Source organism: Eptesicus fuscus, chromosome 14 (assembly GCF_027574615.1).
Source record: "Eptesicus fuscus isolate TK198812 chromosome 14, DD_ASM_mEF_20220401, whole genome shotgun sequence".
Taxonomy (NCBI): Eukaryota; Metazoa; Chordata; class Mammalia; order Chiroptera; family Vespertilionidae; genus Eptesicus; species Eptesicus fuscus.
This window is the reverse complement of record NC_072486.1, coordinates 29236154-29257382: the sequence shown is the minus strand read 5'-3', so window position 1 is coordinate 29257382 and position 21229 is coordinate 29236154. Positions and strand designations below refer to the sequence as shown.

General features: G+C 40.3%; 2 protein-coding genes across 5 annotated transcripts in view; both read left to right on the top strand.

Moving 5' to 3' along the window:
* The window catches only part of GTPBP10 (GTP binding protein 10), a 30453-nt gene extending 22239 nt beyond the window's left edge, over positions 1–8214 (top strand). For all 3 annotated transcript variants that reach the window (XM_008149258.3, XM_054726400.1, XM_028157470.2), the window contains exons 9-10: positions 2232–2355; positions 6025–8214. In XM_008149258.3, coding sequence (XP_008147480.2) covers positions 2232–2355; positions 6025–6287 — 387 coding nt within the window. In that variant the 3' untranslated portion in view covers positions 6288–8214. The remainder of the gene's footprint in view (positions 1–2231; positions 2356–6024) is intronic.
* Positions 8215–8561: 347 nt separating this feature from the next.
* CLDN12 (claudin 12) lies at positions 8562–19778 on the top strand. 2 transcript variants are annotated; one of them, XR_008558123.1, is made up of 3 exons: positions 8562–8687; positions 10437–10526; positions 10610–10846. XR_008558123.1 is itself a non-coding variant. In XM_028157453.2 (3 exons), the coding sequence occupies exon 3, from the start codon at positions 16408–16410 to the stop codon at positions 17140–17142; it is 735 nt and encodes a 244-aa protein (XP_028013254.1). In that variant the 5' UTR covers positions 8562–8687; positions 10437–10526; positions 16375–16407; the 3' UTR covers positions 17143–19778. The 2 variants fall into 2 exon arrangements, 1 of the variants encoding a protein (XP_028013254.1); XM_028157453.2 differs by lacking the exon at positions 10610–10846 and adding an exon at positions 16375–19778.
* Positions 19779–21229: the final 1451 nt, after the last annotated feature.

Here is a 21229-nt window from a genome sequence, read left to right as displayed (position 1 = left end):
TTAAAAAAATATATTTTTATTTATTTCAGAGAGGAAGGGAGAGAAAGAGGGAGATAGAAACATCAATGATGAGAGAGAATCATTGACTGGCTGCCTCCTGCACGCCCCACATGGGATCGAGCCTACAACCCAGGCATATCCCATGAACTGTGACCTCCTGGTTCATAGATTGACGCTCAACCACTAAGCCACTGTGGCTGGGCCTGTTTATTCTTTAATTAGCATTCATTTAAGAAAATATACTGATGACTGTCAAATCTATATCTGATCCCCAGATCTTTTGGTTAAGCTTTAGACCGGCCTCTTGGACATCTTTTTTTTTAAAAATATATTTTATTGGTTTTTTACAGAGAGGAAGGGAGAGGGATAGAGAGTTAGAAACATCGATGGGAGAGAAACATCAGTCAGCTGCCTCCTTGCCCTAACCGGTTTGGCTCAGTAGATAGAGCGTCGGCCTGCGGACTGAAGGGTCCCAGGTTCAATTCCGGTCAAGGGCATGTACCTTGGTTGCGGGCACCTCCCCAGTAGGGAGTGTGCAGGAGGCAGCTGATTGATGTTTCTCTCTCATCGATGTTTCTAACTCTCTATCCCTCTCCCTTCCTCTCTGTAAAAAATCAATGAAATACATTTTAAAAAAAAAAATCAGCTGCCTCCTGCACACCCCCTACTGGGGATGTGCTCGCAACCAAAGTACATACCCTTGACCGGAATCGAACCCGGGACCCTTGAGTCTGCAGGCCAATGCTCTGTCTACTGAGCCAAACTGGCTAGGGCTCTTGGACATCTTTGATTGCATATCCCATTAACTTCTCAAACTTAATATGTATAAAACTGACCCCTTTTTCCCTTTTAATTCTCCCGCCTCCTCCAGAACTTTACTGAGTATGTAAGCAGGAAACCTGGATGGTGGTCTTAATTCTATCTTTCTCACCACCTGTATCAAACCCTGTCAGTTTTACCAGTATATCCTAATTTATGCTGAAGTCATCTGCTTGTTTTCATCCACATTGTTTTACTCATCAACCCTTCTCATTAGAATGTTGTAAGTCCCTCCTATCTGGTCTCTTTGCTTCTAGTCTCGTTTCCTTGTAATCCATTTTTTTATGAGGCTCGAGTGAGCTTTGTACAAGAACCAATCTGATGTTTGTTCTCTGCTTAAAATACTTCAATGGTGCCCCATTGCTATTAGGTTAAAATCTAACCTGACTGTGGTGTATGAGGTCTGGTAAGGTTGGACTCCTTACTTAGCAGTCTATTTTTCTCTGCCTGCCCCTCTTCCATTCTATATCCAGCCCTATGATTTCTCTCTAACACTATGTGATGTTTCTTATCTCCAGGACTTTGTATATTCTATTAATGTTAACTCCCTTTTTAACATTTTGAGGAACTGCTAAACTTTTCTAGAGTGGCTGCACCATTTTACAATTCTACTTGCAATGTATGAGGTTTCCACTTTTCCCACATTAATATCTACGCTTAGATATTAATTGTTATTGTCTATCTTTTTATTTTAGCCACCCTAGTAGGAATGAAGTGGTATTTCATTATGGTTTTGATTTATATTTTTCTAGTGATTGATGATGTTGATCGTCTTTTCATGTGCTTATTAGCCATTTGATGTCTTTGGAGAAATGCCTATTCAGATTCTTTGTGCATTTTTTAATTGGGTTATTTGTCTTTTTATTGTTCAGTTTTTAAGAGTTCATTATATTTTTTATTCAAGTCCCTTAACAGATACACGATTTGCAAATGTTTTCTCCTGTTCTACCAGTTGCCTTTTCACTTTCTTTATAGTATGTTTTGAAATACAGAATTTTAAATTTAAATTAAGTCACATTTGTCTATTTTTTCTTTTCCTTATGCTTCTTGGTGTCATAGCTAAAAAACTATTGCCTAATTCCTGATCATGAAGATTTTCTTTTATTCAATTCTAAATTTTATCTGTATGCTTAGTAGAATTCCAGATATTTGCATTTGGCTCAAGACACAAATCACAGCTATCTCTAGGATGTTACATAAGCCAAAATATATTGACACATGACCTAACTATTAAACATTTTCTGAGTTTCCTTTGTTAATTAATTTTGTGGTGGTTGGGATTTATTGCGTTTCAGAGATGTGACTGGGCTCTAGATTACCTAGGCTTACAAGGTAAAGAAAGATATTAACAAATAGGTAACCTATATAGATATTTTAACAAAATTACTTGGTCTTTCTTTTTTGATTTAAAGGAGTTGGAGTTGTACAATGAGGAACTTCAAGCAAAACCTGCACTCCTGGCAGTAAATAAAATGGACTTGCCAGATGCCCAAAACAAATTCCATGAACTGATGAACCAACTCCAGAATCCTAAAGGTAAACTGATTCATTCATTTAATGACAGTGTAATGAATACCTGATTTGCACCAAGTGATACAATCAGTGGAAAAGAAAACTGACAGTTACTACTCTTTTTTTTTTTTAAATATATTTTATTGATTTTTTACAGAGGAAGAGAGAGGGATAGAGAGTTAGAAACATCGATGATAGAGAAACATCGATCAGCTGCCTCTTGCACAACCCCTACTGGGGATGTGCCCGCAACCAAGGTACATGCCCTTGACCGGAATCGAACCTGGGAGCTTTCAGTCCGCAGGCCGACACTCTATCCACTGAGCCAAACGGGTTTCGGCAGAAACTGACAGTTACTACTCTTAAAGAAAGTATGTTTGATGACAGAACCCATACCATATGAAACATTTACATCTAATCTAATAATAGACAAATATGCAAATTGACCATACCTCCGACACACCCACAAGCCACGCCCACCATCCAATCAGAGCGAGTATGCAAATTAACCCAAACCAAGATGGCTACAGCCACAGAGAGCAAGGTTTCCTAGGTAACAGAGGAGGCCAAGCTTTCCGCCTGCCATTTCCAGGCCTAAGCCTCCACTCAAGCTACAAAGTTTCAATTATAGAAGGTAAACAAATTCAAACAAATGGCGGCAGAATGGAGCTTGAGAGAGCAGGCCAGGGTTGCCGCTGGCAACAGGGGAAGCAAAGCTTTCCACACACCCTGGCCGGGCTCACCTGCTTAAGGCAACAAAGTTTCAGTTATAACCCCAACACAATGGCTGCAGGCCTCGGAGGGAGCCCCAGGCTTGGCTTGGCTCCGCTCCAGGCTACAAAGTTTCAATTGTAGAAGGAAAATAAATTCCAGATACCAGGGCCTCCGCTTGCGTTGCCAGGGGGCGTGGCCAGCCTGCAAACCACCACAGGCCCCTCGCTCAGGCCGCCCCACACCCCAAGGGAAACCCCACCTGATCTGGGACGCCCTTCAGGGCAAATCAGCTGGCCCCCACCCCTGTACCAGGCCTCTATCCTATCTAATAAAAGAATAATATGCAGATTGATCATCACTGCAACACACAATATAGCTGCCCCCATGTGGTCAAAGATCCTGCCCCCATGTGGACACAAGATGGCCACCACAAGATGGCCAGCAGGAGAGGGCAGTTGGGAGGCACCCGGCCTGCAAGGGAGGGCAGTTGTGAGGGATCAGCCCTGCAAAGGAGGGCAGTTGAGAGGGACCAGGCCTGCAAGAAAGGGCAGTTGGAGGTGATCAACCCTCCAGGAGAGGGCAGTTAGGAGTGACCAGGCCGGCAGAGGAGGGAAGTTGGGGGCAAACAGGCTGGCACGGGAGCTGTTAGGCATCAATCAGGCTGGCAGCGGAGTGGTTAGGGGGTGATCAGGCTGGCAGGCAGAAGCGGTTAGGGCCAATCAGGAAGGCAGGCAGGCAAGCAGTTGGGAGCCAGCAGTCCTGGATTGTGAGAGGGATGTCCGACTGCCCGTTTAGGCCCGATCCCACTGGGCAGTCGGACATCCCTCAAGGGGTCTCATATTGGAGAGGGTACAGGCTGGGCTGAGGGAGAACCCCCCCTCCGTGCACGAATTTCGTGCACCGGGCCTCTAGTAATATTATAATGTAATATTAAGTTTCAGAATGTGTGATGTTCTGAATGAAAGGAGACAAAGAAGTAAAAGATCATTTGAGCTGAAGAGGTTAGGCTTCATGAAGAAGTAAAACTTAAACGGGGTCCTTACTAAGTTATTTGGATCAGAAGAAGAAAAAGTCAGCATCTTCCTGTAAATCTTTCACCTTAACATACTTCACAGGTTCTAGAACTCTATTCCCCTAGTACACAGTAAATTTAAAACAGCTAATAGTTCTAAAGACGTACTTTATGTGTCTTTGCAATGTCAGCTCTATGGGTCTTCAAAGGAGAACTTGAGTACATGTCTATGTACAGAAAAATAGATGCTGTTACTCCAAAAGGATTTATTTGTTTGAAATTTCTTTCTAAATGGATCACTTTGTATAAAGGAACTTAAAGGGTTTCTCCAGTTCGGCTGGTGTTGCTCAGTGGTTGAGTGTCAACCTATGAACCAGGAAATCGTGGTTGGATTCCAGGTCAGGGCACATGCCTGGATTGTGTACTCGATCCCCAGTAGTGGGCATGCAGGAGGCAGCCGATCGATGATTCTCATCATTGATGCTTCTATTTTTCTCTCCCTCTCCTTCTTCACTCTGAAATCAATAAAAACAATTTAAAAAGTAAATAAAAATACACAGGGACTCTCCACTGTCTTTAATATTGAACTTTGCAGAACTCTCTACAGTGATGATACTTTCGTTTTACTGCGTCTAGAAGAGAACTTCTTCATAGACGAGGAAATGTAGGGAGGATAGCAAGTGGCTAACATGTTTTTAAATAGTACTAATTTCTCTGTTTTTATCCCTGGGATAAAAATTGGGGAAAATAAATTATTAGGAATAGCAGACAACACCAGAAGGTTCTTTTACTGCTCAAAAATATTTCCCTGGTGCAACTTACATATTGAAGCTGTCCTTGAGTTATTTTTGGGATATACATATTCCCTGGAATTAGTATATAGTCTTTATTCCTTAATGTCATTTGCTTTATGAGATCATTAGATCTGTTTGCTAGATGGTCTTGAAGAAGGCATTTTCAGAGGAGGTACCAGAAGAGACGGTAACTCAAGAGTTTGTGGCTGTTTTGGACCATCAAAAACAAATTTCTGAGTTTTACTCTCTGGACTTCTTTTTAAAAAATATATATTTCATTGATTTTTTATAGAGAGGAAGGGAGAGGGATAGAGAGTTAGAAACATCGATGAGAGAGAAACATCGATCAGCTGCCTCCTGCACACTCCCTACTGGGGATGTGCCTGCAGCCAATGTACATGCCCTTGACCGGAATCGAACCTGGGACCCTTCAGTCCACAGCCCGACAGTCTATCCACTGAGCCAAACCAGTTAGGGCTCTCTAGACTTCTTGAGGGCAAATGAATCTCAGAAACCAAACTCCCTGTTGGCTTGTCCATTCTCTTTCAGTCCAGCCTTTGCAGTTCATGTCAGTACTGACCCATCCCATTGTATGCCACCCCTCTTCCCATTGCCTTGGTGGTCTGGGAGAGGAAAAAGTAATAGGACATCTCTCAGCCACTGTGGAGTGATAGAGTAGACTCATCTGAAATACTCCCCTTGAATTGCCCCCACACCTTTCTCAATTTTAATATGGCTCCTCATACTAGTGCCTATACTTTAGGGCAGTTAAAGGCCATCCATGTACGGAGGCAAGCTAGAGTATCCCAAATCATAAATGATGTTGTTTTTATAGAAAGGTTCTTTCAGAGAATCTATGTAGTCTCACTTTAGCAAACACCCCCTCCCCCAAAGCGACTTGCTTCTGTAAGTCAATCATCTTCTGTGATTCTTTTATTTATACTTAATTTGGTTTAAAATACCTTAATCCAACAAATATCTACCATGTGTCAAGAACCTTACCATTGTCACTAGTAAAAACCAAGGTTTCTGAGAGCATATTAGAAGAGAAGGAAAAAGGAATGAAAAATGCTGTTTTTGGTTTCTTGGTTCACAAATCAAACCTTTAACGTAGTTCTGACTTACTTCAAAGACAATGAAAACCAGCATAGTTTTGTGTTTTTTTTGTTTCAGATTTTCTGCATTTGTTTGAAAATAAGATGATTCCAGAGAGGACAATGGAGTTCGAACATATCATCCCCATCTCTGCAATTACGGGAGAAGGAATTGACGAATTAAAGAACTGCATAAGGAAATCTCTGGATGAACATGCAGACCGTGAAAATGACGCATTTCATAAGAAACAGTTGCTTAATTTACAGATTTCTAATACAGTATCTCATAGTGAGCCACTATCAAGGAATGCTGTTACTAGTTTCAGAATGGATACAATTTAAATCCATGAAATTGTGTTCATTTGAAAACTTTTCCACAGAGTATTACGTATTCCACAGTTATTACTAACCTTCATATATACACCATCATTTGAGAACCATATCTTTTTAACTTGTTTATAGTTAAATGTATCAAAAGTTTTTAAAAAGTGAAAGCTGAAAATGACAGTTTACAATTTTATAGCCAATCTACCTACTATAATAAAAACCTCTGATATTTCTGTACTTACGATGTCTAGTGAGATCATTTTTTAAAAATATATGAAAGGATTTCTCAAATATTATTAAAGTGAGCAACTAGGTATTGTTTGTTTTGAGTCTATCATGTACCTGGTTCAATTATGAAGAGTTCTCATTTTAAGAAAATCTAAAAACCCTAAATTTGAACATAATGTTCAGTGATAACAAAGATCACTGATAATATTTAACAGATAGCAGCAAATAGATTTCAGCTTTTGAAAACTTTTCCTTTTTATTTACTTTAAACTTATTTATTTATTTTATTGATCTCAGAAAGATGGAGAGAGAATCATAAATTGGCTGCCTCCTGCACACCATCCACTGGGGATCAAACTTGCAAACTGGGCATGTGCCCTGACTGGGAATTGAACTGGTGACCTCTTGGTTCCTGCGTCAGTTCTCAACCACTGAGCCATGCACTGGGCTTAAACTTATTTTTATTGTTGAGGGTATTACAAATGTCTCCCATTTTATACCTCCACCCAGCTTCTGTCCCACCCCAGGCCTTCACTGCACTATTGGCTGTGTCCAGGGGCTGTGCATATATGCATATAAGTTCTCCCCACTGCCCTACCCCCCTTCCCTTGTCAATCCGTTTCATGCTTACATGTCTCTGGACTTATTTTGTTCATCAGTTTATTTTATTCATTAGATTCCATATATAAGTGAGATCATGTGCTATTTGTCTTTCTCTGACTTGCTTACTTCACTTACCATAATAATTTCCAGGTCCATTCATGCTGTCTCAAAGGGTAAGAGTTTTTTTTACAGCTACATAATATTCCATTGTGTAAATGTACTGTAGCTTTTTTATCCACTCATCTATAGCACTTCGGCTATTTCCAGATCATAGCTATTATAAATAACACTACTATGAATATAGGTGTGCACATATTCTTTCTGATTGGTGTTTCATGATTTTTAGGATATATTCCCAGGAGTGGGATTGCTGGGTCAAATGGCAGTTCCATATTTAATTTTTTTAGGAAATTCCATACTGTTTTCCACAGTGGCTGTACCAGTCTGCATTATTACCAGCAGTGTACTAGGATTCCTTTTTCTCCACATCCTCGCCAGCACTTACTGTTTGAACATTTTCTTTTTTAAGTATAAGAGTATTTTTTCTTACTTTGGAGCCGATTGGTATATGACTCATTTTTTTATGGCCTATTCTTTTTCATTGTCTACTTTTCACATTTTAGTAAAGAGAAAATAAAATAGGAAGTGCAAACTTTAAACAGTTTATCAATCATAAATGTATTCTTCAGATTTTAACTTCTGAGTTTCAAAAATATTTATAAATAGGACACTTTTCTTAATGAGTTTTATTGTAAAATATACATGTTCATGGTAAAATATAAAATTTAACCAGTGCAGTCTGGCTGGCGTGGCTCAGTGGTTGAGTGTTGACCACTATGATAGCCAATAAATTGAAATCCTGTATTAGTGAATAGAATATAAAGGATTCAAAAGTCTTACTAGTATATAAGACTGATTAGATTAAAAAAATGATGAAGGGTCATGATGCCTACTACTTTCAAATGATCACACACACAGTAAATGGAAATAAGATAAATGTGGCAAATGTTGATAATTGTTGAATATAGAAGGTAAGTGTATGAGTGTTCGTTGTACTATTTAAATTCTCTGTACCTTTGAACATTTTCAAAAATAAATTATACAATTTGAGCTCTTTTCCACTTCGTGCCTTGGTAAATACTTGGAGGGGAAAAACGTACTAAAGATGTTTTGCTAACAAACCTTACAGATAAATCACATTTAGTCGGAAATATTGACGTGGGTATCCAACTCAAAACTACCTTTAGTGTGTGTGTTTTTCCATTTAAGTTTTTTATTAAAAAAATTTTTTTTAAGACTTAAAACCCAAATCTGGACGTAACTGAAGGTGCGAAAGGAATAGGGTAGATGCGAGAAAGGGCAGGGGAGGTGGCCTCAGGATGTCGCTGCGGCCGGCGCCTCAGTGGATTCTGGGAATTGTAGTCTCCCAGGGCACTCCTGGTAAGGGCTTCGGGAGAACCTGAGCAGGCTCCCAGAAGCCTCCGGGGCGCTCGCCGGGAACGCACTTCCTGGGACGCTGCGAGGGAGATTCTTTGCGAGGCTCTTCGGTGTGGGCGAGTGAGATGCCTGGGATGTGAGACACAGGTAGGTGTGAAGAATGGCCCGACTTCTGGGTCTTTTGCATATGTGGTTGAGGATTTTGTGTAAAGTTGGGTGTAACTCAGGGAATCAGGGGCATTGAAAAATGTTGACCACATTTGTGGACATGAAAATTGAGCGAGGAGAGGTATCTGATAAAGCTTTCAACCTGTATTTCGTACCCGGGAGTATGGGGAGGTCGGGGTGTCTGGCGGGAGCAGCCCAGGGCTCGCGGCGCGGGCCGCCGGCGGTGCTCCGAGCGTCTGCAAGGGGCTATTTTTGCCTCCCCAGCTGCTGGTGGTTGTGTAATGATGACCTGCTCGCGGCGCGAGCCCACTCGCGGCTGCGGGGATGGGCTTGTGCCGAGAGCGGCTCCGTCGTCACTGTGGCGGTCTCCCCATTGGCTCTAGGAAGCTTTTTTTTCTTCGCTTCTCTTTCTGCCAGCTCCGGTGCTCCTCGGGGCGCAGCTCGGAGGCAGCGAAAGGTGGTGGGCCCTAAGTTCTGTCCCAGCCCAGGCGTGGTGACCGCCCTTAAAATAATTGCTCAGGGATCCCAGCGTGTGCTTTTTATTGTAAAATTATCTCCCTAGACGTCGGAGTGAGCAATTATTCTTGCTACCAACTCAAGAGACATACACTTAGAAAATAAAAATAATTTGATTGCAATCTCTTCTGTGCAGACTGCGTGGGACAACATTCCATGTAATGATCATAATCGCGCTAGTGATAAACTCTTACTTAATTCGGGAAGTTACCGGGCGTTTACAAGTTTTCATTCTTATCCTACCTATTGAGATAAATAGTATTGGAAAAAGAAATTGCTGATGCTTAAGAAAGATACATGGAAACATTTCAATGGCAGGTTGAGCCCTGGGTGGAACTGTAAACCCAAAAAAAGTGTTCTAATTGCAGACTTTAGGAAGCACAGTGCAGATCAGCTTTGCCTAGTTTTGTCCTCAGTAGCCATTAAAAAGGCATAAAAGAGCCCTAACCGGTTTGGCTCAGTGGAGAGTGTCGGCCTGCGGACTGAAGGGTCCCAGGTTCGATTCCGGTCAAGGGCATGTACCTTGGTTGCAGGCACATCCCCAGTGGGGCGTGTGCAGGAGGCAGCTGATCGATGTTTCTAACTCTCTATCCTTCTCCTTCCTCTCTGTAAAAAAAATCGATAAAATATATATTTTTAAAAAGGCATAAAAGAAACATAACTTATTTTTTATTTTTATTGATATCAGAGGGGGAGAGAGATGGAAACATCAATGAAGAGAGGGGAATATTGATTGGCTGCCTCCTTCGCACTCCCCAATCTCTTAACCCAGGCCTGTGCCCTGGCCGGGAATGACCTGGTTCAGAAGTTGATGCTCAACCCTGAGCCATGCAGGTCGGGCATAATGAGTTTCATATACTTTCCAGACAACTAACTGCACAGTATTTCCTCAGCCCTCTTTATTCTTTCACCATAGTTATGAAAATGATCTCTAAAAATTTATCAAATGTTGATAGTTGATTGCCATGACAGTAAAGTGATTTTCACCCTTATTTCTCCTGTCTTCACAGAATTAATTTTTCTTCTGTATGTTACATATGTGTGAGTTTAAGAATAAACTGCCTTTAAAAAAAACTTACTGCCCACCTTTTTTGATACAACATTTCATTGGTTTTAGTTGATTGCTAATTATTTTTCCTAATTCCATGGGAATCCAATTGAGTTTTCAAAAGATATTGTATTAATTTGGGGCATTTTTTCCTATTTCTTTAGGCCAAGATCATTTCTACTCTTTGTTCAGATGTGCATATATTTCTTCTAAATTGATTAAAATTGTTTTAGAACTATCAAGTACCTCAAAGAGTAAGTACATTCTTTGATTACATTTCTCTTCTTTTTGCTACCATATATCAGATGACATTTTTCTCTTGTTCAACAAAATATAGGATAGACCTCTCTTGTGAGTGCAATGATTGATAAACTACAAGTTTCTAAGAAAACCCAAATTAGTAGAAAGGACTACAACTGTTACCATCAAGAATTAATGTAGCCCTAACCGGTTTGGCTCAGTGGATAAAGCGTCGGCCTGCGGACTGAAGGATCCCAGGTTCGATTCCGGTCAAGGGCATTTACCTTGGTTGCGGGGATATCGATGTTTCTGACTCACTATCCCTCTCCCTTCCTCTTTGTAAAAAAAAAAATCAAAAAAATCAATATAAATATATTTAAAAAATAAAAGAATGTAGCTGCTGTTACATGTATTCTCATATAGCTAATCCTTAGACTTGTCCCTGAGAAAATACTAATATGTAGTAATGGGTCTGAATTTCTAGAGCTCTTAGCTATCTTTGGTAACTTTTTATTGTGTACCAAATTTCATTCATCTTCTCTGAAAGTCATTGTGGAACAGATAGTCGAATAACAAATATGAAGTGGTTGTTTTGAAACAATCCTTATTTGATTTGGTCAGTACTCCAAAGAGAATGCTCTGTCATTATTGTTATATGGCTACAATAATCTGGGAATGTTTGCTGATAGTTTGGAAGGAAAGTATGTTCCTAGCTAAAGAAAGTAAGTAATCATTGCAAACTTAAATTGCTGACCATATTCTTTTTTACAAAGGGCTTTACTCTTCATGATCTTGCAACTACCTTGGGGGACATTTTACCTCAGATGAGTATTTGAGGTTCAAAGGACATAGATATCTTGTCCAGTTTGTAGACAATGGGAGCTTTTGATTGGTATTTGGGTCTTTGATCCCCTGGGCTGCAATGCCAAGCTGCCTCTCAGATGGAAACAACAAGCCCACGTGTGTGTGTGTGTGTGTGTGTGTGTGTGTGTGTGTGTGTGTTTCCATATCCATCCTAGCTCAAGGCTGTCTCCCAGCTAGTGTTCATGCGTGAGTCTCAGATTTGTTAAAGTGTGTTCTTAGCTTTACATATTTTCCACAATCCCTAATTAGGGCTTTTCATATGGCAAAAAGAGGTTTATTTCCCCCCATTGCTATTTTAAAAAGAAAATATTAAATACAAATATAAGAAATTATTTAGCTTTGATAAGCAAACATTAATTTGATATATTAACCACTCTTAATGAAGAGGGGTATATCCAATGTGTAACATACCTATTAAGTTGAAAACATAAACAACACACACAGTCATCATTCACTGACTCCCAAACCACTGTATAACTTAATCAGTGTTGCCAAGCTTAGATATTTATAGGAGCATAGTTTGTGTGTAAATACCTGGGAATGGTCTCCTTTTTCTTGAGAAGTTTCTAGGGGAAGAAAATGAACTTTTGTTTTTAAAAAAATGAGAGAGACTTTACCAATAAAGAGTGGAAAGCAGGGACATGTCTAGAAGCAGCTTGGGGGCTTCAGAACACAGGGTATGAATGAGTGGGTTGTTGTTAATAGAGCAAATTCATAATTTCTCTCTGCATCCTGACCATACTCAGATGGACCTTTCATTTGTTTGTTTGTTCATTCATGTAACAATAATTGAGTGCTTTCTATGAGTCAGTGTTGGACACAGTGAATAAAACAGAAGGCTCTCTGTCCTCCTGGAATTCACAGTCTGTTGGGAAAGATAAATACTGAACAAGGAATTAATAAGCACAGTTGCTTATTAAAGAAAATGTACAAAGGTGCTTCCAGAGCATCTGACCAGGGGCATGGGGAAGATTAAAGATAAGGGAGGGAGGCCAGGGTTAGGGCCAGGAAACTAAGCAAAGAATAGGATGAGATTAAGGAAGCTCTAGGAGAAGGAATAGCATGAGGAAAAGACCTTAGCCAAATTAAAAAGTGGAAAATTTGAGAAGTGAAAAGAAAAGCAGTATAGCTATATAGACGATAAAAAGATATGTGTAAGGTGGGAGAGTGACACTGAAGGAGATTGAGAATTTGGCAGGAACCAGATGGTGGGATTTGAAAACTTAAAAATTTTATTCTGAGTGAAACAGGAAGTAACTGAATGGTAAGAAATGTAGTGAAATTATCTGATTTGCATTTGAAAAAAATTATTCTTGATTCAAAATTGGTTGGTGCACAACACAAAAGTGGGGGTCTTTTTACCCTCAGTACAAACAAATCTTCACCCGAGAGTCAGCATTATCTTTCCATTTTAAATCACTAAACACATTCCTTCTCCCAACTATCTCTATAAAGTGTTACTTCATCCCTCTAGTGGGATATACATCAAATCATATGTATGTGGAGTTAAGAATGGCATAAAAGGTAAAGTGGCCAAAGAACGGTACAAAGAGCAAGGACAGTAATTCCAGCACTGAGGTTGAAATTCAGCTAAAGAATTGAGGTTAATAGTATTTTCCCTCTGCAAAATGCTGTATCCTTCTTGGCTTTGTACATAGGACTTTTAGGTAATCTCTATGATCTTAGCTAAGAATGCTTCAGCAAAAGCAAGTTCAGTGGACTGGTATATCACTTGTATTGATTTGATGCAGAATACATTTGAACACACTTTATACTGAAATAAATACTGACGCACCTCTCTTCATTAGTGTCATTTGATAGTCTGTACACTAAGAAATACAGGAATTTATTTATTAATCATAAACTCGTTCTTCCTGACCTTGTTTCTCATTCCATTTGCATTGTAGGAACCAGTGGTACAGGGCAGTTTGGAGAAATCTCAGTTAACATTGATACTCCAAGTATCTGAACCTTACCTCTGAAAGCAAGGAATTGTGATTGGGTTAGGACTCTGACTAGATCAGTGGTCGGCAAACTCATTAGTCAACAGAGCCAAATATCAACAGTACAACAATTGAAATTTCTTTTGAGAGCCAAACTTTTTAAACTTAAACTTCTTCTAATGCCACTTCTTCAAAATAGACTCGCCCAGGCCGTGGTATTTTGTGGAAGAGCCACACTCAAGGGGCCAAAGAGCTGCATGTGGCTCGTGAGCTGCGGTTTGCTGACCACTAGACTAGGTTATCTGAAGGAGTTCTAAAGCTTTGAAAGAAACAGAGGGATCCTTTTTCTTACGTCTTCACAACTTTCATCAAATCATCATTGTCTTTCATTGCTCAGTCTTTTCCCAACCCTAGATAATACATTTTTATAAACACGTACCTTATTGGTTCACTTTACTTAATACCTAACAATAATCGCTTGGTATGTAGTAATCATGCAACTGATTCACTATCAGTGTTTTGAGTTCTTATAAAACAGCATATTCTTTCCCTCAAGTCTGTTAACACCTTGGGGCAATGTCCAGATCTTAGTGGCCGCAGTGTTCTTCCAGGGCTAACACTGTTTTTGCATATGCTAGATACTCAGTAAATACCCATTCAGTGAATGATTGCTTTGCAATGGCTACTTCCTTGTTCAATTCTGCATTATTGATAGCCTACCTTTGTGGGTACAATGTCTTGGATCAGGGCCCAGTACTCTTTTCTTTAAATATTCCTCAAATGATTTGTGCCAGGCACTATGCAAGCTGCTTACAGTGTGTGGGGGAGACCTGTAAATGAGCAAAAACCAACAGGAAGCTGAATTCTGGAGCTTGACATTAGTGTTATCGAACGGGAAAGAAAGATTTTGTCCACCTGGTGCTGGCAGAGCTAAACATTTGACACCAAGAATTGTAGTGGAGAAATAATGGCTGTTTTATTGTGAATGGTGCCACCCAGGAGAATGGAAATTTAATGCCCAAAAGTTTGAACTCCCCAATAGCGTGTAGGTTACAGATTATATAGGGCAAAATCACAAGGCACCCTGGGTTAACAGTGGTCGGCAAACTCATTAGTCAACATGGGCAAACCACGGCTCCCGAGGGTTAGGAGGTTCGGGATTGTGCTGGGAGCTGATTGGTTGGAAGTGAGCTAAGGGTAATAAACCACTTTGTGAGGTCTTGAGGACAGTTCTGAGGTTTGTATTGGTGTCCTTTTATCTGGTTCTTAGGAAAGTAGCCAGGAGGGTCGTTCCACCTTAGGACTCAGGAGGAGCTGCAATATAACTTAGGTCAAGATGTTATCTTTAGCCTGCTGGAGATCCGGGCCCTGTGAAAAGGCTAGGTCTCTGAGGGGTGAATAAATATATATATGAGAGAGATGGTTTCTAGAGGTAGGATTTACACCTAAATTTACTCAAAGACATAAGGACCCCTGATTTCATTAGTTTAGTCACCTTTTCCTGTATAAATATTCTCAAACCTGCACCAGAGTTTCCATTGCTGGACCAAGGTGGTGGTTTGCTAAATTTAGTGAAGACAGTTTTCCCCCCAAGTTTGCATGAAAAAACTAAGGACTATTAATTCCTTTGATTTGACTCATCCATAGCATTTTCTTAAACAATTGCTACTTCCGGTAATATTGATCAAAAGCAACATGATAAACAAGTAGTAAACTAATATTAATGGAGAAACTTGGAACTAATTATGTTTAACTTGAGGACTTTAAAAAATGGTCACTAGTGCTTAAGCTCTGACTTACATTGTATACTTACTTCTCTGTGTGTATAGGTATGTGTACACACTTACCTATATTTTCTGCTACTAAAATTATTCCTAGATTGCATGATTAGATTAAATATACATTGTTTTCTACAAAGCATTGGGCTTTCCATTTGAACACATTTAGTCAAGTCTTAACCCAGTTTCATAGCATTTTTGTCATGCTCTTCTTTCTGACCCCTGAACTTGTGAAATGTTACTTCATCATCTCAGCAGATCATATTTGACTCAAAAGGATGATGGATTCTCTAAACCTGTACTGTATACAGAAGTAAGAATATTCTCAACCTTTTTGCTTTGCCATGATCTGACTAAAGAAGTAAATGTGCTGCCTTATTAAAGTCGTCTGTTCTGTTGCCTGTTAGGGGACAAGGTAGAAGGCGGAGAGAATATATTTGAGTGGTGTTTGGAGAGTGAGTTTCAAACTTTTCAACTGCTCTGGTATGTCAAGCATTGAGCTGGTCACTGAGAAGTAATTAACATTTGCCTCACACTTAGAATGTGCCAGACGTGTTTTTAAGCTCTTGACATTATATTAGCTCATTAAATACTTAGAACAATTCTGAGGGATAGGCTCTGTTATTCTTCACATTTTACAGATGAGAAAAAATGAGGCACAGAGAAGTTTGTAGCTGACCCCAGGTCACTCGGCTAGTAAGTGTGGAGGTGGGGATGAGAACCCAAGCAGTCCGCCTCCTCATCTGCCCCCAACCACTCCGCTGTCCTGTAGTGCTTCCTTCCCTACACCTTTGACTTCTATGACCCACCTTCACCTCTGCTGTGTGCTGGTCTCATTTCACATTTGCCTGAGCATTTGAGACTGAATCTGTGGTATTTGTAGGTGATGGTTGCTGAGTGCCTGACCCTATATATTTGAGTGCCTGGCGCATGAAAATACTTAAAATATGTATGTTGAATGATTATTGACAACCAAGAGAATTTCAGATGTGATGTTAAGAGAATTTGAAATTAATTTGGTTGTTCCTGTGATTCGCTCTGAAGAAAATACTCATGTCTGAAGACTTTAGTTGCTACATGACCCAGTGTGTGTGTGCACCTATGCTCTGAGGTCTCATGCACAGGTACTTATAAACATTTTTCGTACATATAGAGGCTACAGGGACAAAATTCCCTCTTCTCAGTGACATCATTAGTTATGTTGCCAGTCAGCCCCACCTTTTCTACTCTGCTCTTGTTGTCCCCTCATGATTTGTCCTCTGTGTGTCACCCCCTAGTCTGACCGACAGTACTGCGCCAGCCTGCCTGCCATGGGCTGTCGGGACGTCCATGCAGCCACAGTGCTCTCCTTCCTGTGTGGCATCGCCTCGGTAGCAGGCCTCTTTGCGGGGACTCTGCTTCCCAACTGGAGAAAATTGCGACTGATCACATTCAACAGAAACGAGAAGAACCTGACGGTTTACACAGGCCTGTGGGTGAAGTGTGCCCGATACGACGGGAGCAGTGACTGCCTGATGTACGACACTACTTGGTACTCATCAGTTGACCAGCTGGACCTGCGGGTCCTCCAGTTTGCCCTGCCCCTCAGCATCCTGATCGCCATGGGTGCCCTGCTGCTCTGCCTGATTGGAATGTGTAACACGGCTTTCAGGTCCTCGGTGCCCAACATCAAACTGGCCAAGTGTCTGGTCAATAGTGCAGGCTGCCACCTGGTGGCCGGGCTGCTGTTTTTCCTGGCAGGTACTGTGAGCCTCTCTCCATCCATCTGGGTCTGCTTTTACAACACCCATCTGAACAGGAAGTTCGAGCCAGTCTTTACATTTGACTATGCAGTGTATGTCACAATCGCTAGTGCTGGGGGCCTGTTTATGACTTCCCTTCTACTGTTTATTTGGTATTGTGCATGCAAATCTTTGCCTTCTCCTTTCTGGCAACCACTGTACTCCCATCCTCCCAGTATGCACACTTACTCACAGCCCTATTCAGCACGCTCCCGCCTCTCTGCCATTGAAATCGACATTCCAGTAGTTTCACACAACACCTAATGGAGAGATAGTTGTTAAAGAAAACTTTTAGCCTCACATTTCCCTTGTACAAGGAGCTGTTTTGGACCAGTATACATTTTCCTTTGTTTCTGACCAGTCTATGAAACCAAATTTGTATGTCCTAGTAGAATGAAGTGCTGCTAGTTTTATGAAAAGTACACTATTTTAAATGTGAATCGTTCTTTTATCTTGCTCCTTATGCTAGGAGGATTTTTAACCTCTATATTGATATCTGATCAGTAATTCATGGAAAGGACCCATGTCTCAATTGAGGTGATTTAGAGCAACATGGCAGTGTAAAAAATGATGGCTAAGAGAAGCTGTTGTATGTGATCTTTACAAATATTTCAGAATGTGTCTTGTCCTGTTTCTATAATACCTTAAGCCAGTAAAAAAAAAAAAAAAAGCAATTTCAAATATAAGAAATTTCTTCAGGTAATGGTAATTAAAATCTTTACAGTAGTCAGACTACCAGCTTAAGGCTGTGACTTTCCTTAGTTCTCTCTTGGGGCTAATTGCATTGGATAGAGTTTGATATTTTGAAGATTACTTTCTTTTGTGAGTTCCTTACCTTCTACCTCATGCCAATGTTTAAAATATATATATATATATTTTAAGTGATATCAGAGAAAATAAGCCAAACATTTTAAGTATCTATTAATATGGACAACATTTAACAATTTTAAGAGTTAATGATTCTATAAATTATATTCTTGAAGTTAAAATGTGCCATGAGATGGAGTGGTGCTTCCTTTGAGGCAGAAAAACCTTGTTTTACAGGTATCACCCACTAAGTGGTACTCATGCCCATATATAATCTCTTAGTGACTAAGAGGAAGAAAATACAGAGGCCCAAGTGGTTTGTTCTCTTTTAGGCAGTAGCAGGGTACAAGCATCTGCTCTTCAGTGACAAACGTCAGAGATTCACTATCATGACTACCTTTTGAGTGATGGGTGAAGTAAAGTATAGCTTCACCATGACCACATTCACTCTTGAATCAATTCCTGCCCTCACCACCGAGTACTTCCTTGAACATATGTCTTTGCCCAACACTTTAGTAGGTGCTCTAGAGCAGCAGTTGCCAACTTTCGGACCTCACGGACAACCAGTGGTCCGCGGACCACCGGTTGGCAACCGCTTCCCTGGAGGATACATGAAAAGTAGGAGACCTTGTCCCATTCACTAAGAAATTTTGATAGAGAAGGTCAAACTATTATCTGACAATTAGGGAACAGTCTGACTTCATTGATAGCTCGTCTTAACTCCTCAATCATTGATCCAGGAATATGTTGCAACCAGAGACATGGCTTTCTGCTTGACAAACTTATTGTGTAGTGCCAGCAATATTCTGGAACCTAGAAATTCAATTCATTGGATCCCTTAGAGCAGCTCCCTTAGCCTAGACACTGTAATAACACGATATAAGATTCATGAGAACAGGCAAAAGCAGTAGAGAAATTAAATGTTTACTTTTCACCTCTGAAAGTGTGGTGGTGATGTATTAGAGGAGAGGGAGTATTTAAAATCTCTTTGAATGGGCTAACATTTAGATGAAACCATGTTAACAGTGAGACGAATGCTTAGAAATTCAGGGATATTGGGTCTTGACCCTTGTGAATTTGAGCTGCTTAATTGGTGTAATTTACTACACATCAGTACTGTGTTCATAAGGATTTTGTTCTATTAACCATTAACCATTACTGGACTGTTTTAACATTCCACAAACAGCTAGTTGCATGGTAAACAGATTTGTATGCCTCTTTGCAAACCTGTGTATGATTCTGGTACTTCTGTGGATGTGAGTGGTACTTTTTCCCCCCTAATTCCAACACTAGTTTCTGTATATATAGCAGTAAATCCAGGTCTGTAATTTCTAAATGCCACCAGGAGAAAGCATGGGTTTTTAGTTACAGCTCCTGATTTCCTCCAGTTCTATTCCTTTTAACTCTTCTGAGATTGAGCTAAGTCTTGATCATTCGAAGACAATGGCAGGTAGAATTTTGAGATTAATATTAATTTCCCTCTTTGCTAATTAATTTCAGTCCCCTCACTAACTTTCTCCAGAAGTGTCAAGAATTCCACCATCCCCCTGTTCTTTGTATAAACAATGTTAAAGAAAAGTAGACTCAGCCAGTTTTTAGTCCAGGGGATCATAAATATAAACAAGAGGAAACCTTTTCCTACAAGAATCATTTGGATTCTTTTCATAATTTGTAGCCTTAAATCAGTATTTATTGTAGATTCACTAGACAAAAGAAACAGCTGTTTCCCTTTTTGTCTTTAATATTTCAGATTTGCTCTCAGTAGCTATTCTTCAAAGCCATCAAAGGAAAGCAAGTATTTACGATTCTCTTTTGTAATTTTGAGCACTCATCAGGCCATCATTATGAGGGGGGATCTTTTTTGTTGTTAAAAGCTATTAATGTTAAGGGCCTTTTACAGCAGCCAGCTTGAAAAGCAACCTTAAATGTGGTATGATGCACCAGATTTGGTTTATCCAGCCATGGGTGGAAAGAACCCTAAGTTTACTTTACTTGTAAATATTCACTGTAATAGACAATTTGTTTGTTGTAAGCTGCAATGTAAAACCTCGATAAAACTGTACTGTACTTCTTGATGTTATTAAAAGATGTATTTTTACAAGTTTCTGTTTCTATCCTCATTTTCCTCAATGCTTTAAGGTAAAATATTTTGAGAAATGTTTTTTCAAATATATGCAAATTTAAAAAGGCACAGCCCCATTTAAAGCTGTGTGGAATAGGAAAACTGGATTTATTATTTTAGAAGCATCAAGACCCGTTATCCATGTTTAAGAGTAGTCCTAGGAGTTTACTGGATTGTTTAACATTCCATGAAAAAAGCAGATTTGCCTCATCAGTGGGGTTACCTAATGGACTGTGATTTTAGAGACCGGGAGTTAGCAAATGGTTAAATAGAAGGACCTTTCCTTACTCTGCGGAACTTGAGGTCACCAGAAGAACTGGTCCTGACAGGTAAATCACCTTAAATTTTCTGAAACCTGGAATGGCTTTTAGTGTTTTGGATTACAGTCTCCTGGGATAGTTCTCACGTGTACTCCTCACTGAGCCCACGGGGCCTGAGATGGAGAGCCATTTGTTGCACTGGGAACCGAAGCTGCTTCAGGCTGGGCGTCCTGGCTGATTATGCTAACACACCACAATGCAGAGTCTGCCCCTCAGCTGGGCAGACTCACTGAGGGTGACTCAATGCTGGAGAATCCTTTTGTGCTGATTCACCAACCAGAAGTGAGAATTATAGATTACTTGCAACCACTATCCAAGACCAGTTTTTAAAAATACACCCTTGGAGAGAAGACTGCTTCTAGTCCTGGCTAGGAAAGTACAAGATGAGCCCAACACATCATGTTCTTCCAGAAAGTGAGGAAATGCTTGAAGAATGATGGGGCCTCATCAAGTTACAGAGGATCCAGTCTGAAAAGGTCCTCACTGGCCAAATCTGGGAAATCGGAGCATCAAAATAAATAATAGTGGCCCAGCCGACATGGCTCAGAGGTTGAGCGCCGACCTATGAACCAGGAGATCGTGGTTCGATTCCTCGGTCAGGCCACATGCCAGGATTGGGGGCTCAATCCCCAGTCGGGGGTGTGCAGGAGGCAGCCGATCAATGATTCCCTCTCATTATTGATGTTTCTATCTCCCCCTTTCTCTTCCTCTCTGAAATCAATAAAAATATATTTTAAAAAAATAGTAATGGGGTATAACCCATTGAATAAAGCAAAAATCCACTTGTACATGCTGCTATAAGTAAGTAGAGAGGAAAGAAAATCTGTGTATTGCAGTAAAATACTGCCTCGGCCCAGGAAGGATCTGTGTCCGTGCCATAGTGTGCAGAGCCCTTTAATCCTAACTGCACGAAGTTGGAACTCGGAAAGAAAAAGCACAAAACTATAGCTGCCCAATATTCATATCCAATTAATAGGGAATTTGGGCTTGCTGCTTGTATTTTGCTTGGAAATACACCATTTTAGACTGCCCTGTAAACAAATTATTCAGCAAATTTTGGGAAAGAAAGTGAGACAGTGAATGAGGAAAGGAGAGAGTTTTT